The 18,052-nt window shown below is 50.7% G+C and overlaps 1 protein-coding gene across 2 annotated transcripts in view; it reads right to left on the minus strand.

Moving 5' to 3' along the window:
- Positions 1–6,181: 6,181 nt before the first annotated feature.
- The window catches only part of TMEM163 (transmembrane protein 163), a 36,116-nt gene continuing 24,245 nt past the window's right edge, over positions 6,182–18,052 (minus strand). For both annotated transcript variants that reach the window (XM_061557721.1, XM_061557722.1), the window contains 5 exons: positions 15,286–15,377; positions 14,541–14,637; positions 11,995–12,106; positions 10,489–10,630; positions 6,182–8,044 (listed from right to left, as the gene is read on the minus strand). In XM_061557721.1, the coding sequence (XP_061413705.1) occupies positions 7,984–8,044; positions 10,489–10,630; positions 11,995–12,106; positions 14,541–14,637; positions 15,286–15,377 (504 nt within the window). In that variant the 3' untranslated portion in view covers positions 6,182–7,983. The remainder of the gene's footprint in view (positions 8,045–10,488; positions 10,631–11,994; positions 12,107–14,540; positions 14,638–15,285; positions 15,378–18,052) is intronic.

An 18,052-nucleotide genomic window follows, 5' to 3' on the forward strand; every position in this document is an offset into this window, starting at 1 on the left:
TTGGCGTGTATTGTATATTTATTAATTAGGCTAGGCTTTATTTTGTTCCAGGTTTAATGCACTAGATTCACCAAAGCGGCGAGGCACCTTTGGCTCTGGGCAATGAAAGCGACGTGCGTGCAGAGCCCTTCGACAGTCCTCGCCACCGCGGCTGAGAGCGACTTTGACGCGGGCCCCGCTGCGAGGAGTGAATTGGGTGGGGGGGTCTGTCAAACCCCCCCCCCGCCCCCTCTTTGTAGCCGATGCCTGGGGTCCCCTCTGGCCCTTAGGCCCTGCTGCATCGTTCGGTAGCTACGGCACTCGCTTAAACGTTAAACGAGCGGTGCATATAGACGAATGTCCCTATTCCTGTGATGTGGGGGGAGGGCTGTTTGGCCATTGCAGGACCGCTGTTTTGACGACTTCTAACGGAGTGGTAATTCTCTTAATTGGCCCTGGAGGGTGAGGGGGGGATGCTGAGCCGAGTCGATCTTCGCTGGGATTTCAACTCTCGCAGTCTTTCCATTCATTACGTGCTCTAACCACAGCGGCCCCTGTCTTGAATTGGTTGCATCCATACATACATGTGTGTGTGTATATGAACCTTATGGCGGGACCCCGGGGTCCCATAAGCCCCTGGCTCTCGCATAAACTGCGTTGCCACGTCATTTTATGTCTGTTGAAGGCGAACGATACGGCGATCTGTCCCTCTCGACGAGCTCTACACGATGCGCCAAAAAGAAATGTAGTAATTACGATTTTGACTTCCGTTTATTCGGGGCCCTGGGCTCACGCCATCAGGTTCATATACTGACTCAATCGAAGATAATTATTTACTGACTCGGTCAAAGATAATTATTCTCCGTGCTTTTGTTTCATTGCCCAGCCGCTGTATTGTGGGCAGCTGTCTCGGTCAGCAGTCGCCCACCGCGCTACCGTCTTGTGTTCTGCTGTGTTGACTAAACCCAAAGTCTCTCTCTCCTCGCCCCCACTCTCGCTCGCTCCAGCATTGCAATGCTTGGGGTTGACGCTCTCGACAAACTAACGTCAACATCACCGTGCCAGCGTCGTATTAATTAGTTTTCGTTTGCTATTTTTACAGACATACTGTGTGCCTCGTCTCGTCGTCACGTGAACATTGCCTTATCACACACACACCCACACACACACCCACACAACAAACACACAAAACACAAAGCCACCCACACACACACACACCCACACACACACACCCAGACCACACACCCACACACACCCACACACACACACACCACACACGCACACCCACGCCTGCCTGCCTGCCTGTGTAGCTCTGTGTGTGTGCGCGCGTGGCGCCCACGCCGGTCACACAAACCGCGTCTCGCCATCGTCGTGCGGCGGTGCCATCATCGCGGCAAAGACTCCCCGCGCGTTTTCGCGTCGCGATTTCGCCCGTCGACGATTTTAAACGGTTGTTGTTGTTTATTTATTTGCGTGGCTTTTCTGCGGCGGCTGCGGCGGCGTTGTGGTGCCATCGGTCTCGCTGATCGGATCCGTAGCGGGGATCGTCAAACGCATACCTCGGCCAACTTGCATCGCGAGCTGCAGTCAGAGTTTATCTGCACATTATTATTATTTGTAATGTACAGTGACAAGACATGAAGCAAAAAAGACGGAAGGGGTGAAATGATGACCCAGGCAACTCGTGTCGCGTCGTCGTAGACGATCAGTGTCGGTACGCGGGCCGTGGCCGGATCTGTAGAATAGGAGAATAAAATCCTCTAGAACAGGACTTCTCAAACTCCATTCCACCTTTTACACATTTACCAATCCATATACATCCATAACTAAAATTGCTACACATCGCTGCACACAATAATTGGTAAATACCGGAGTTTGAGAAGCTTCACTGTGTAAACTAAAGGACACAAGCCTTAACACTGAATACGATGTATATCATTTGCACATTCTTTTTTGTTTTTCATGAAGGCAATGATCAACTTTATAAGGTGACCCGAAAACAAACGTGAATTTATTTGCAGCATTAATCGCAGCTCGGTAGATAAGAGGAACCTCGAGATAAAATCGCCCCTGAAACGAAATTTCACCCGTGACTCTCACCCGCCAGTCGTCTTCATCATTGCACCTGACGGCGGGGAGCTCGTGGAGCTGGACACACGACCCGTGCGCGACGTGGCGACAGCCGCGTTCATCGACGAGTCGTCGTCGTGGCTTGGGATTCCCTTCGTTGTCGACTCGAACTTGGACGTTCCGCAGCCAGTTCGCGCCCAACGCCCCCATCAGCTGAGATGTCACCCGAGTCGCCCCTGCGGTCTCGCGCGCCACCTCTGAGACATCATCGCGCGCGTGCGTGGCCGCGTGCGCGTTGCGGGATGGGTGACGCGAGCTGGGTGACGCGGACGGTCGTAGCGGGGAGGGGGGGAGCTGCTGTCGGCCGCGTCCCATTTTCGGGTGATTTTTTTTTTGACAGTGGTGGATTGTTGTTTTTTGTTAAAAACAATAAAAGAGAATAATCGTGATTGGAAAAAAAAACACTTTGAATAGGGTTTGGCTTTCTGGTGACTTTAAAATACTGCACTCATTAAACTCCTTGGTGGGCGGATGTTAAGGGTGGAGGGCTACCAATACAAACATTCCAAAAAGCTATTGGATTGAACAACAATACTGTTTGGGTGGCAATATTGCCAGAATTACATACTTTTTCTGAGCCTCTTAATTCATAACGAGGTGTTGCCAAGTCAGGTTGTTTTTTTTGTTTACAGCTCAATCTGAACGCCACATTTATGTATATTATGTATTTATATTCTCGGGAAATCTGTTGGAGGAACTACAAAAATAAGCGCAAATGCTTTTATGAGTGAGCAGTGTTTACATCGATGTGACGCGCAGGCGCTGCCGAACACATTATTACCTACATGTGAAATGAAAACCCATTGAATGCGCTCTGATCGTCCTATGAAAGGGGCCTAATGGGCATCTTCAAAGGGAAGCTGCTGCTTCTGCTGCTGCTCGCAGTTCCCTGGGCCTCCCGCTCAATAGCCGCGTGGAAGCGGCGCCGTAAGAGGAATGAAAGAGAGGTGTGAATGAAAGAGAGGTGTGAATGAAAGAGAGGTGTGAATGAAAGAGAGGTGTGAATGAAAGAGAGGTGTGAACGAAAGGGAGGTGTGAACGAAAGAGGTGTGAACGAAAGAGAGGTGTGAACGGAAGAGAGGTGTGAATGAAAGAGGTTTGAATGAAAGAGAGGTGTGAATGAAAGAGAGGTGTGAACGAAAGAGAGGTGTGAACGAAAGAGAGGTGTGAATGAAAGAGAGGTGTGAATGAAAGAGAGGTGTGAATGAAAGAGAGGTGTGAATGAAAGAGGTGTGAACGAAAGAGAGGTTTGAATGAAAGAGAGGTTTGAATGAAAGAGAGGTGTGAATAAAAGAGGTGTGAATGACGTGTGAATGAAATCAAGCGGCCGAGCCATTGAATTGAGACCGCGACAAGCGTGTGTTGGGTGCGTCACGAAATTAACTGCTTTTTAAAAAACACACGGAAAGTGTTATGAGCAAAAGGTGTCGTAGCTTGTGAATTTGATTATGTCTGTGAACGTTTGTCTTTTCTGTAACTGCTCCACTTCGAAGACTTATTTAATTTCAAAACATTGTCGAAATATTTTGTTAAAAAAAATAGTTTTATTTGCTGGTAACTAATACAGTTGTAGCTGATGTCATGATGGGCTGTAGATTGTGTGTATATGCCATCACAGCGAGCAACAACATCATCAGGGTCATCATTATTATTGATCATCACAATCTGCTCATAACTGCCTGTCAAGGATTTTAAGCCAAGAAAGCTTTTACCTGCTCTCTGCTGTCACTGATTGCAGAGGGCGGTGTTTGCTGTCTGTTGTAGCAGAATAGAAAGACTGCGAATCTCCCGTCAGCTGCTTCCCGACTTCCCTCGAGGCGGCCCGTCACCCTGAGGCCCGACAGTGAAAAGTCTCGGCCATGGGGCAGCTCTGGCAATGTGCACGCCTGCCGCAGCATGGACGTGTGGAACATATCAGAATAGATGTTAAGATGGTCAAACACCAAAAAGATACCTTTCGCAAATAATCAAGTCTGCATTAACCACGCGTGCTTGTGGTGAACATGCAAACGCACATGCTCTTGACAATATAGTGTACAAACCTATTCTTATTTTTCATTATTTGGTATTGGAAAAAAAGGCCCCGTGATATTAATTAACGTGTTGCCGTTTCAGGTTATACCGAGTCAATGTTGCCTTCACTGTATTTTTGCGGGTTAAGATGTGGGTAGGGTGGTTGAGGGGGGGTAACGGGGAGAGGAGGCTTTTGATGTGTGCAAAGATGTTGGAACATAAGCCATTGGTTGTGGGGTTGTGTGGCCACCACGGAAGGGGACATACTTACAGGTGGTCGTGTTTGTGGCGGAACGCCGCGTAGAACGTGAATCGACGACGCACACAGACCGACAGCGATTTTATGTTTTTTTCCACAGAGAAGGAATATACTCCTTCAAAAAAATTGCACTTATATGGGACTATCGCTTTTAATGGAAAAAGGGATACTCCACTAACATTTGCATGCAAATTATATCTCTAGCTCCGCCCACTTACGCTTGGGTTGAGCCCACCTAAAGCCTCTATAACCTCGTGTTGCAGCAGCTCGTTCTCCTGCCTCAGCAGTTCTCCTGCTGTGTTTGTCTCACCTGATGACGATTGCTTGTGTTGCGATCAAAACGTCGTGATGTATTAATTTTCTAGCTACGTGACTTTACCGAAAAAACTAAAGAGTATGGATTCCTGCAGTCACGAAAGTTTCAAATCAAGAATAGTTTCCACTTGTTCGCCATCATCGTCAACGCACGCCTGGAATCTTCTCCAGGTGGTCTCCAGAGCCCGGAGGCGGCACATTTCTCGTGGTCTTGTTTCAAATTCTGCGAAGTGTTCACATTTTTTTTGAAGCACCCTGTATTTCCGTACCCTGTTCCCATGGGGTGACCTTGAGGGGTGGGGGTGTCTTTAACTCTCCACGCGTGGCCTCTTCAATGATTGTGAACACTTTTGTCGTTATTTGTTTCCATCATTAAAATCACGGCACCCCCCCCCCTCCACACAAAAACACATGTGTTCCCTGCAGTGTATGTTCTTGGAATATCTCTCCATCTTATAACTGAACGTCACATAAAGCGTTCATTATTCATCATCGCCATCAATGATTCACAAGGCCCACTTCCACAAACTCGGCTTCAAACACTTGCCGTCGCTCGTGTCCCCGGCAAACAGATGAGAAATAATTAAAGACGCCTCCGTGTAACGATCGTGAGACGCGAGCGTGGGAAGAGCAGGACAACACATACTGGAGCCGGGCTTCTTGAGGTCTCCTCCTCCTTACCGGCAGCCGCACGGGGCAAGCTATTGCAGGGGCTGCACCATTGCCACCTGCGAGCGATCGATAAGAGCGGCACGTTCGTCCAACGAGAGGCAAAGTCATCACCCCCCCCCCCCACCGTTTGCCGGACAGATTCATTAAAAGTGCACCGGCATCTGCTCGTGCGCGAGGCGGCCTGTCGCTTTGCGTTCCGCGTGTCCGTTGAAGCGCCACGGGAGGAGATGAATCTCGGCCGCTCCTCGGGCCGAGCGCGCCCAGCCAGCGGCGCGCGTGACCCACGGCGCGCGCGCGTGACCCACGGCGCGCGCGCGTGACCCACGGCGCGCGCGCGCGTTCCTCGGGCACGGCGCGGGCTGGGGGTTGCCGCGTGCTGCCGAGGGCGGTCGGCCAGGGCCCACGTCGCGGTCGGCTCGCCACGGCTCGACTCCTTCGCTCCAAGTGTGGCCTTGACAAAGCACGGGGCTCTTCTCCCATGTTCTCAGACAGGCCTCGCTCGGGTCTCGGTCATCGCTTTTTCAGGGCGGGGGGGGGGGTCTCCTGCATCGAGATGTTTGGCCAATTTCACGAATAATTGCGTGGAATGTTTGAAAAGAAAACCCCACACCCATAAAAGGGGAAAACACTCAAAGCTTCGCACAGATAGACTCAATAATTGTTTTCCTGTACTGCCATCTGTCACCTGGTACCTCGTCCTAAAACAACACTGTATCCAGTCGTATATCGGCGTGTGAATGTGAAGCTAATTGGGGGTGATAATGGAGCGAACCTTTTCCACTGTTAACACGTTGCCATTAGTCTCTTCGTGTCATTGAGATAACATCGGACTTACATTAACTACAAAAACTCATGAAATGCCTTGTATGTGGGTCTACAAATGAGTGAATGTGCGCATCTGATTGCGTGTGGTGTGGGTGCAGTCGTGTCGCGGGTAGCGCAGCGCGCGATGAACCCGTCGATCCAAGTTTGATTCCCGCTCACGGCCAACACCAGTGACGATTATTTTAATCGATCCTGGGCCTCCTCAAGGTCGACTCGGCCTCAACTGAGTACCTGGTGCGGTGTGTAAACATCGCCACTCAGGAGACAAAGGCAGCCGGGCGTGGTGTTGGCCACCCACCCCCTCGTGTGCCGTGTCAGCCCTCAGAGGTGCCCGCTAACAGCACTTGCCCCTACAGCCTGTCAAAAGCTGTACGGGGGTGGGGGGGTCTTTGTCTCTGGCGTGGATAGAACTCTGCGAGCTGAGCAGTGTGATGCGATACAAATGGCTTTATATCGTCATATACATGTTTTATTGTTGAAGTGGTTGTTACTCAGTTAATTAACGATTCATATGCCAATTGAAAACATGTATCTTTTCTAATTCCTATTAGGCCCCATGGTGTAAAGTGCAGTCTCCATCTCTTATCCACTCTCTGACCTCTCATTCATGTGCTATAAAGGGAGCCCACTTCCCAAAACGTTGCCGATTATAGATTTTTGTTTTGCTTTTAAGTGCCACACAGCGGTATCGACGGGCGCGGTGAGTGTTTTGTTATTTGTGTTCGGCTTCACTCTCACAATCCGAGTTCTACTTTCTCTAATCTGCCACCTTTCTCCCCTTACAACTTGCACACATCACCAGGCATCTCAGCATTCCGCTTAGGAAAAGAAGAGACATTGCTATTTTATTACAGTTGTATACAACAATACTACCCATGTGCAAACATACACAAAATAAAATCGTACTTTTTAGAATCCTCTGGACGTCTCGTAAGTCAGCTACAAATTATATTCTTCGGTTTTTAATTTACGCCAGTGCTTCCCCAACTTCCTGAACATACAGACCACTGCCAGCCCTGCAACGGTCCCGCAAACCACTTCCCACGGCTTTTCAGACCGCCAGTGGCCCACGGACCATCGGCTGAGGCCCCACTGGTCTGCTAGAAAAGAAAAGAAACTAGAAAACAAAAACAAAAGAAACTAGAAAACTAAAGGTAGAGAGATATTTTGAGAGAGAGGCGTGATTTGTTGCGACCACGGCGCTTCACGTGTGGTCGAACGTCGCTTTGAAAACGACGACCATCGTCAAACTTAAGAATCGAGGAAACATTTCAAGAAGAGGCATGTCCATCCTTCAGTACCATTGCTTTGTTCCTTAATCTTTAACCTCTGAGCTTAATATTTAAACTCCCTTAACCTTAACATGGAAGTGTTAAAAAGTGCACATCAGCCAGTAGTTCATAGATAACATGTGCTGTGAGAATCCACGCTTGAGCTGACACAGAGTCACCTTCGACTGGGTAACAAGAACCACTTGCTGCCCGAGAAGCCTCGAGCACCAATCGCTCGCGCAGTCTCAAGGAATACCTGGCACAGCTGGCATTCAACTCCAGGTGTAGAACGCCAATTTGCGTGTACGGGGAAAAGACAAGGCAGGAATTTGAAACTCGAGATGAATACCGCACGCGTTCTCCACAGAAGCACTTTGACCAGCGGCATACGTTGTGTTTGCTTGTGTCCCAATCGAGGGCGTGACCTCCATGGATCTCCTCGGTGGCTGCCGATACAAATTCACGAGCGTCGTCTGAGAGTGCGTGCCGAGCGCAGCCTCCACTGCGCCTCCTCCGCCATCAGCCGAGGTTCTCGTAGAGCCGTGCGCGCCGTACCCGAGGCACCATGTCCACCAGCAGCCTGTGGGCGACAGAGCCACGGCGCTCGCTCCGTGCTGCCGTGCGCCACTCCGATGCGCTTTGCGTGGTGGTGGTGGCGCCTGGTGCGACGTGTAAAAACATCGCTGTTCGGGAGACAAAGGCGTCCGGGCGTGGTGCTGGCAACCCACCCCCTCGTGTGTCGTTCCAACCTTAATAGGTGCTCGCTAACAACACTTGCCCAAATAGTCTGTTAAGGCTGTACTGGGGGAGCTTTGGCTTTCTTGTTACCGAGCATTGGGCTGAATTAGCCTTTTTTTAAATAGTTAAAATGTTAATGGGCTAGCAAGTTATAAGCCTCATGAATTTTGTGCTTTATATATCGTATGAGAGAGATCATTTTATTCATGTTTTGCAGTGAAAAATATCAGGCGGAAGCATTCCAATGGTCTTAAAACAAGGTTGCGTAATTAACTTTAAGCTCCTGATATTCTCCTGAATTTGTTTCTTAACAGAGGGCAGTTATTACCGGCTTGCTGCTCAGAGTGGCTGGGTGTATTTGTGAGCTAATCCATAGAAAACAATTTAACAAATGACTCGCAGAGTGTGGTGACCGACTTGTTACAAAAACAACATTTCTAGCGCTCTCTCTCGAAAACTACATCTAACTAAAATGTGCTGTGACGGAGGAAACGTGTATGATTATTGCGACATATCCAAAACAGATGGTGCACGTGGGCAGACGGAAACGAAGATGTCGTTGACAGTAAATGATTATGGCTGGTTTTGCTAAAATTATTGTGAAACTGCAGATACAACAAATGGTAAATGCTATGGAATCAGGCGGCTCCGAGGACAATAGACCACAATGCAATGTCCGTTGCGTCCTGGGTAACGATGCGTCCCAGGTAACGATGCTATAAACTATACAACGAAACTATGAGCTACGTTTTCTTTTACCAGGTAAGGCACTGAGTCATATAGTTCTCTTTCAGAAGCGACCCGTTATCGCAAATGCTCGTTCAAGATAGCAGCTTATCACGTGGATATTTATAGCAGCAAATACCCTGAACGCGTGTTTCTCAATGTGGAGGGGAAAAACCGGACGACCCGGAAAAAAAGCCACGCGACCCCGGGGCGACCCCGGGGAGAGCGACGCGCAAACTCCAAATATACAGCAGCAGCGGCAGGCGTCAGGGTGGGGCTTGAACCCACGACCTCCTGTGTACCAGGCGAGGTAGTTAACATCTCGCCACGCTGCTCACACTGCCAGCGGCATCTGCATGCTCAGCTCGTTTGGTGTGCTATGACGAAGGGCCATTGACCGAAACGTCACCTGTTATATTCCCATTTGAGGCAATGTTCTTAATGAATGTGTTCAGTGTTTTTTTTCGTCTCGATTGAGGGCAGTTTGCTCCCCTTTGCGACGCCGGGTGAACAAAACCCGGTGGTGGACTCGCCCAAGGTGGACGATACGCCACTGGGGTTGAGCCGAGGTCACCAGCCTCGAGTCCACTGTGCTGCCCACCGGTGTTACGACTGGTGTCGCCACCCAGCCACGCGTGGTGTCAGCTCCCCGACCGATTCACGTCTAAGGCGTCATTGTTCTACTCCGCCTAGACTATGCTGCCTTCTCGCTGTACGATACGTGTGCCCACCGTTGCTCGCAGGGTGTCTCCGGAGATGTCGTCACATTTCGACGGCTTCTATTCATCCGCATCGTGTTGTACCCCCATCGAGACCCAGCGACTGGTACCGCCACCTGCTGGCCGAACCTCTGCAATGCCCCCCAGAGCAGACTCCCGCTGCAGGCGGCGGTTTGCGTGGATTGCGCCGCTCTCTCGCGACCCTGCACGAATCTCGCCTCTCTTTTCGAGATTAAGTCATTACATGCCGTACGTGCCCGATGATTGCTAAACGCGTACCACGCGTTTGGCAAGAGCGCGCAGGTTCAGATCAGGACGGGGATCATGCGTCTTGTGTTGCGTACACGTGCATTCAGATTCACCTGCACCCTCCACAGCCATTGGGGCGTGTTTATCAGTCGGTCACGTGCACTTTGGGAATATTCAAGGGTCATATGGTTGAGAGGTCATCATCGTCATCATCGCCGTCAGCCAATGGGCGGCCTCGTGGTGGACGACGAGAGGCCGACCAGACCCTGGCCACCTCTCACGGTCCCGAGATGCAGCGGCCGCTCGAGCTCCTCGCACACGAGCGGATTTCACCGCTCCATCTCCTCGGCGCGCGAATCCTAGCGACGCGCTCTGCTCACCCGCGTCCTCTTAACAGCCGCGGTGACGTATGCACGTTGAACCTCTTTCGCACCGTACGTAGCCAACCGCGCCGATCGGAGGTGCGCTAACCGCCCGCATCTCCGATCCGCGCGTGCTCCACGTTGCGTCTCTCAGCTCAGTTCTCTGGCGTTCTTCCTGTTTCCCTTTGGCTCGACGTTGGACGTTTACCGGGCCGGCCGCGTGCACTCACTTGACGCCGTAGCCAAAGATGACGAGTCCCATGAGAACCCCCGTGGAGCCGTCCAAGTACCAGATGTCGGGGAAGTGGTTGAACACCTCGGCGCTGGCCAGGATGCTGAAGCCCATCACGGCACCCACGAGCGAGTTGAACCCTGACGAAGCAGCCGCAGCAGAAGGGCGGCGTCAGGTGACACAGACACGCGTGCGGTCAGGGTGTGGGGGCCGCGGGATGGGAAGTTCTGGAGGGGTCGTGGTGACAGGGCTGGGAGGAGGGAGAGTTGTCTTCGGGCCGGATACTAAAGAGGACCCCCACGACGGGCTAATTTGTGTCGCTTTTGAACAAGAATGGGGGTGGGGGGCACGTGGCGTCGTGTCCCGGGCCCCCAGGCCCAGGGCGTGCAGGAGACTCTGGGCTGCCCAGGATGGTGGGGGTCGATGGTGGGGGGGGGGGGGGGAGATGCCGAGAAAGGGGGGCGTAAGATTTAGATTTCATCCTGACTGCCACTTGGATCTGTACCAGTTCAAGCGTATTGTGGCCGTGACCACTAATTCCCCGCATGTGACTGCACATTCCCCTGCAAGCAGGAGCGCAACTCGTGATCGCCGTTGTGCGTGTGTCAGTTCGTGTATCGCAGTGCGTGTGTGTCCTTGTGGGTCTCACTCTGCCTTGACAGCACAGGCAGTGTAGCGGTGAGCGCGCTGTGCTACGAGCCCAGCAACGCGGGTTCAATTCCTGCTCATGGCCAGCACCAGTGACGATTATTTGAACCGGTCATGGGCCTCCCCTAGGTCGACTCAGCCTCTGGTGTAGGGTGTAAACATCGCCACTAGGGGGACAAAGGCGGCCGTGGTGCTGGCCACACACCCCATGGAGTGCCATTCCGGCCTTCATAGGTGCTCGCTAACAGCACTTTCCCCAACAATGTGTTAAGGCGATACGGCGGATTTGTGTCTTTGTTACACTGTGTGTGTGTCTTTTGTCTCTGCGTGTATCAGTCTGAAATGAGTACCTGGTGTAGCGTGTAAACATCAGCACTGGGGAGCCTAGGGAGTGAACCCATCTGTGCGGACATTTGTCCGTTATCTCCTGGTGCATGGATTTTCTCCGGACACTCCGGTTTTCACTCCGTTAACACTCCCCACATTTGCTTCATATGATTATACAGATGCAACCCTCCATAAGGGTCTCCGCTCAAGGATTCAGTTCCCATTAGCACGGTTGCCTACGTACGGTGCGAAAAAAAGTTCAACATACATCCGTACGGATAGTCTATCTTAGAGGGTATTTGCCCTACTCATCCACGCTGGCCATACATCTTACTTATGTATCTATGAAACCCATAGAGGCGTGGGAATTTTTTTCCAAGACGGTCCTGCTACGTTGGGTTTCTATTTTCAAGATGTTTGTGGTCAATCGCGAGAACTGATCATCGTGTCGTATCGTGGAAGAAACGATATCACAGCAAGCCGAGCCATAGAGGGTGGCAAGGAGTCCGCGCAGAACGGGGGGCCTCACCGTCCGTGATGAGGGCGCAACTCGTGAGCACCCTGCCCAGCAGGAACTTGCCAGCCGCAAGGAGGAGGCACAGCACCCCGCTCAGGATGGACACCGTGAACAGGAAAGTGTCCTTGCACGGCGAGACGCACACGCACGCGGGAAATAAATTAATTTGTACTCTTTGGTTTTTTCGGTAAAGTCACGTAGAAGGGAAATTTTCGAAAAAAAAACGCCATTTTTTTCAAAAAATGTATTGCTGTGCTTTTCACACCTGATGATAATTGCTTGTGTCGCAATCGAAACGTCGTGAGAATTTTATTTTTATTATTTTATTACTTTCCTTTTACGTGACTTTACCGAAAGAACCAAGAAAATCAATCCCTGTAGTCACGAACGCTTTAAATCGAAGAAAATACATTTGGTTTTCGTCTGCGAAGGCGTTACAAAGGTCTAAGAGCTATATGAGAAAAGAGGCTCTCACCCACGATGGAACTAAGTCGAAACGCTCGGGGGGGGGGAGGTGGGGGGGGGGGTAAAGCTTCGCTTACGATGTGTTTAGATCTACACGTGGCGCTAAGAGGCGGCGGGAGCGCAGAGGTCAGAGCGCTGAGTCGGCACCGCTAAGATGCTGGGTTCAAATGTTGGCGGCCGCCCGTGACTGAACCAAGTTCTCAAGTGTAGCCAGCCGCTGATGGTTTCAGGCTGGTCACCGATAACTGCATTAAAGAAAAGCATGTGAAATGTAGTTATGCAGTTGGTTTGGCTAAATTCCTGCTGTGAGAATTTTAAATGTTTAACACGTACGCTTCCGCGATCAATATTATCCACAATAGAGGTTTCCTTTGGGTTATATCGCGTTCAACACTCGTATATTTACGCGATCTAACCCCAAAAAAACGCGATTATGGAGAATTTGCCATATCAATGTTTCAGTTGCGTGATAACTTCGTGGCAGTGCGTGGACAAGGGCACTCTCTGTACAAGATTAAAGACGCCACTTGAAGGCGATTGAAAAGATTACGCGGAAAAGTCTCTTTCTGGGCCGCTCTCTGATGCGTCGGGCCGTGCTTCTCCTGTGAAAGTTCCGAGCACATTCTTTGTCTCGAGATAGCAACTCGCGGGGATTAAAACTGGGGGGGGGGGGGGGGGGGGAACAGCCGTAACTTCTCTATCTCGAATTGAACTTCGAACCGCAGCGCTCACATGAGAGGCCTGTTGAGCTCGCTCGCTGGGAAGCTGCGTCTGGGGTCGCTGCTCTTGGGAGGGGCTGAAGGCCGCCGATTGTCGAGGAATTGTCTCAAAGTACGGAAGGGGGAGGCGGGGATGGCCAATTTCCTTCCCCAAACTTGCACACGACCGCTGTATGTCAGACCATTTTTTTCTATAAATTATATTGCCTGGCATGATTTGACTTTTTATGAACACTGAAGCAATTTGTTCCCTCCAATTGTTTATCTGGGTGTGTCAGTGACGCTTCTGAAAGGTCGTGTTTGATAAGGCAGCGTGGCGATGGTGACTGTTGTGGAACTCAAACAGAAGCCATCGAATGAATGCTTCAAGATAGATTAAAAACACACCACGTGTGTGTGTGTCTCCCTCTGTCTTAGTTGCCTTGGATAATTAATTTTTTTGTAGGAGACAAGCGGTGGCTCTGGGTTTCAGACGCTGGAATTGGACTTCACACTTCACACCGGTTCCCTCGTGGATCATCCCATCGCGTTCCCTCTCCCTTAGCGCAAGGAGCCGTGCGCGCGCGCCGCTGTTTAAACGCGACTCCAGCAGGTTTCACTTGACGATAATGAATCCTCTTGAAGTTTAAATTGCACTGCCAATTACAATTTGCATGGCATTCGGGCGATGTTGCAAGGGTCTTGTTAATCCGCATGCAGGTGCCAATGTTTACGCTGCGGCACAGACAACTGTGGCACCGGCCATCATGGAATGCTCCCAATACGAACGTCGCGCCTCTCCCAGTGTCGAGCGCTATTTCAAACTCCAGCCATTCTCAAGCTGCTACTGAATGAAGGCCTCTCCACGCCGTGTCCGTCATGGGATTCTGTGACTCCACTTCACCACGCTGGTCAATGCGGGTTGATGAAGGGGCCGGGGGGCACACGTCACCGATGTTAGCCCTGGCCCGGGACCGAACTCGGGCGGCTGGGATTAGTCGTCGCCATGATGCTCGACTCGTAGCTACCCACGGCTACGATTAGACACAGTCACCCACGGCTACTTGCTGCATCCCAACAAGTTCGCCAATCGAGCTGAGCACCCGACGGCCAAGGCCCTCGTCCCCGTCGCCAGGTGTGAGGAGCCAACCGAAACTCGGAGGAGCAAGAGCGTCGGATGGAGCGTCGGATGGAGCGTCGGATGGAGCGTCGGATGGAGCGTCGGATGGAGCGTCGGATGGAGCGTCGGATGGAGCGTCGGATGGAGCGTCGGATGGAGCGTCGGATGGAGCGTCGGATGGAGCGTCGGATGGAGCGTTGGATGGAGCGTCGGATGGAGCGTCGAGCGGAGCAGCGGAGCGCGTCGAGTCCCCCGCGGCGGCGAGGGGGCCTCACCACGTCTGGGAGCATCTTGACGGCCAGGTCGTGGATGGCCTTGCCCTCGATGCACAGCGACGAGATGATGAACACGACGCCCAGCACCACGCACGCCCTGCGGCGGTGGCAGCAGCACGAGCGTTGCGGACAACAAGAGGTTAAATAAACGTTTGCATTGGCGGATTCATGAACCCTCTTGCCAGCAATGCAATATCCTGGCCATGTGTGTGTGTGCACGTCAGTGTGTAAGCGGTGTGCATGCAAGCCACGTCTGTTTGCTGAAAGGAAAGGACAATGAGCCTTTCCATCAACTTGTCTACAAGGTAAATATTTCCCTTTTTGGCAATTGTGTAACATTTGCTGCACGGTTGCATTTTACTCAGATAATGAATGTTCCCTTGTAGCTGTGTATATTTATCGAATTTCCTGAAGCGCATATTCTTGGTAAAATAAATACGTATACGCAAGCTACAGGGGCAATTGTACTTGCATCATCATTGCAATTATTTATTCAAAATATCACAATAAGAATAATGATGAGCTGGAGTAGTGATGATGGTAATTGTGGTGGTCATAATAGTGGTTGTGATGCGGGTGATGGTGCTAATGGTCATGAATTGTGAGTGATGATACACACCACGCACAAGCACACACCACGCACATGCACACACCACACACTACACACAGACAACACATCCCACGCCACGCACAAGCACACACCACGCCAATGCACACACCACGCACACCACGCACACCGACCCACATGTACTCCCGCATGGCAGAGTGCACGGCCGCCGCGTTGCTGTAGCGCCACGCCACGATAGCAGAGGACAGCACGTCGAGTAGAGCGTCGAACTGTGCGGTGAGAGGCGGGGTGGGGGGTGGGGAGTGGGGGGGTGGGGGGTGGGGAGTGGGGGGGTGGGGAGAGGGGGGGTGGGGGGTGGGGAGTGGGGGGGTGGGGAGTGGGGGGGTGGGGGAGTGGGAGGGGTGGGGAGTGGGGGGGCGAGGAGTGGGGGTCGGGGGGTGGGGAGTGGGGGGGTGGGAAGTGGAGAGGTGAGGGGTGGGGAGTGGGGGAGTGGTGGCTCATGTCAGACAAACAACGGCAGCAGTGGTGATATTGAAACGCTGCGGCGTTGGGCTGATGATGATGTAAGTATTTTTGAGAACGTGGCGTTACTCAGGCGGATGAGAATATGAGCATATTCTTTGGGTCTTTCGGTCAAGCCACGTAGATGGAAAAACATAATAAAAAATATCACGACGTTTCGGTCGCAGCACAAACAATCGTCATCAGGTGAAAAAAATAGCAAGAGAGCTGCTGAGGCAGGCTGCTAACATCCTGTCTCAGGGAAACGTCGTGATATTTTATTTATTTTTCTATCTACGTGGCTTCACGGAAAGACCAAAAGAATATGAATTCCTGCAGTCACGAAAGCTTTAGGTCAATATGAGCAGAGTTGTGTGGGAAGTTGGCAGTCGTGGTGCTGTGGATAAACTGGCTCAGGCCCGAGGAATGTGTAATTTCCACTCCTGGATGTGGGCGCATGCGTGATTGACTTGATTCACAAGAGTGCCTGATAACAAGTATTTATATTTACTTTAATGGCGATGTATGTACAGCGTGTTGAACTTCTTTTCCACCGTACGTAGCCAACCGTGCAAATCGGAGATTATTAATGCCCCATGCTAGTTTGAGCCGAGAGGCGTGTATGGCTTTATTACTTTCTACGACACAGTAAAGAGCTTTGTCTCTAAGTCACGTGCTACGAGTTTAGTCATCATCTGGCACGTAAAGCGTGTAACGACTTACTGCATTTGGAACGGAGAAGACTGTTTAACAAAGATAGGTGGAGCACTTATTCATGCATTGAGATTATTTACATTACTTCGCTGCGGTCAATTTGCACAGGATAAGCAACTTTGGAGAACGATCGTTTGCAACCAAATAAGTGAATGCCTCAGTGGGCTTTGCCTGGTATGATGGGAATGGTTTAGATTTTTTTTATATATTTTAGGTGATTTAGTTTACCTTTCTTGTACTGTACACTACTATCCTGTGTTTGCAGTGATTGTTGTTGTAACGTTCTGACCTGCCCCGAATGGAAATCTGTGAAAAAGAGCTTTATAGCTCATTGGATTCCGCCGGTATAAATATTCTGATTCTGACATGCGTGGGCGCTCGGACTGGAGCTGGGATCGCCTGCTCTCTGCGCGCGTGTCTCTCTCAGCACATCGCTAATCTCCTAAAAAATATAAAAATAAACAATAAACCTCCAAGTGTCCATCTTTACGTCAACAAATATTTCTGAACAGCCAAGATCTCCTGGGAGTGCATCATTTCAGAAACTTTATTCAAGACGAGCCAAGCACGGGTTTTGACACGCAGTGTCTAATCAGCAGTCAGACTTGTCCGAATCTAAATCGGAATCTGTATCTATCAAGGAGATATCCGATGAGCTACGATGCCCTTTTTCACAGGCGTGCAGTAGGAACTGCTGGTGAACTGCCATTCTTACAGACAATGACCCTTCTTCCACATTGCGCTTGATACACTCGGTCATTTATATTCTCTACAATGACGCTCATGATTATTTTGAGTTATCCTCAACCGACTGTGTTGTTATGCAGTGGTTTTAAGTTTCTGCATTTCTACACGTGGATTGTGGAGTCATTCATCCAGCAGTGGATGGACCAAGGCTGACGATAACGGTGATGATGTCCTCTATACGCACGATCATCATTGCCTCGAGGTAGTTTTGCCCTTGGCAGGTGAGTGAGTAATGAATAATTATTTTTCAGAGTAATATTTTTAAACAGATTACAGCTAGCTCTGTTGAAATATGACTTTTTAAATGAATATATTTTCATTGTAGGCTGCTTATGAGCGCATTATTCTCGACAGCTACTGCACACTTGAAAACGCTTGTTGCACGTATTCACAATGGATGAGTACACGCGACAATTTTCCATTTTCTGACCACTCTGCTCTGGCTCCCCCATGTCTAACAGTAACCATGGATACCTGTGTCTAACAGTAGCCATGGAGAGCCTTATCCATTAGTAGCCCTGGGGATCGCGGCGACACGGCTGCACAAAGTTGTGTGGCCAGCTGCCACTCTGCCCCGTGCGTCCCACGTGCATGAGCCCTGGGAGGCGTCGCCGCCCCAGCGCGCTTCGTGATGCCTCCGCGTCGCTGGGGCGTCTCCACGCGGAATTGGAGGAGTGTGACCGCGTGCGGATGATGAAATACATTGGCAGCTTTCGGGGAGAAATTAAATATCCGAGATCCCATTCAACTCCCTGTTTGTTCACTATCGTGAGATGTTGTGGCATTCATATGATAAAAATAAATATATACTATATAAATAACTTACAGTGCTTTGTCAATCCACTGATGCATGAATTTTCATTGAGGGTTGTTTGACCATATTTCACCATCCTGAGTTAGCGATTAGTGAAGAGGGAGAGGGACTGGTTCAGGTGTCGCAGACGTTACCCATGTCCGGAATTCGAACTCAGGTGCCCGCTTC

The sequence above is a fragment of the Lethenteron reissneri genome, chromosome 23 (assembly GCF_015708825.2).
Source record: "Lethenteron reissneri isolate LAM-NWPU_2019-01 chromosome 23, ASM1570882v1, whole genome shotgun sequence".
Taxonomy (NCBI): Eukaryota; Metazoa; Chordata; class Hyperoartia; order Petromyzontiformes; family Petromyzontidae; genus Lethenteron; species Lethenteron reissneri.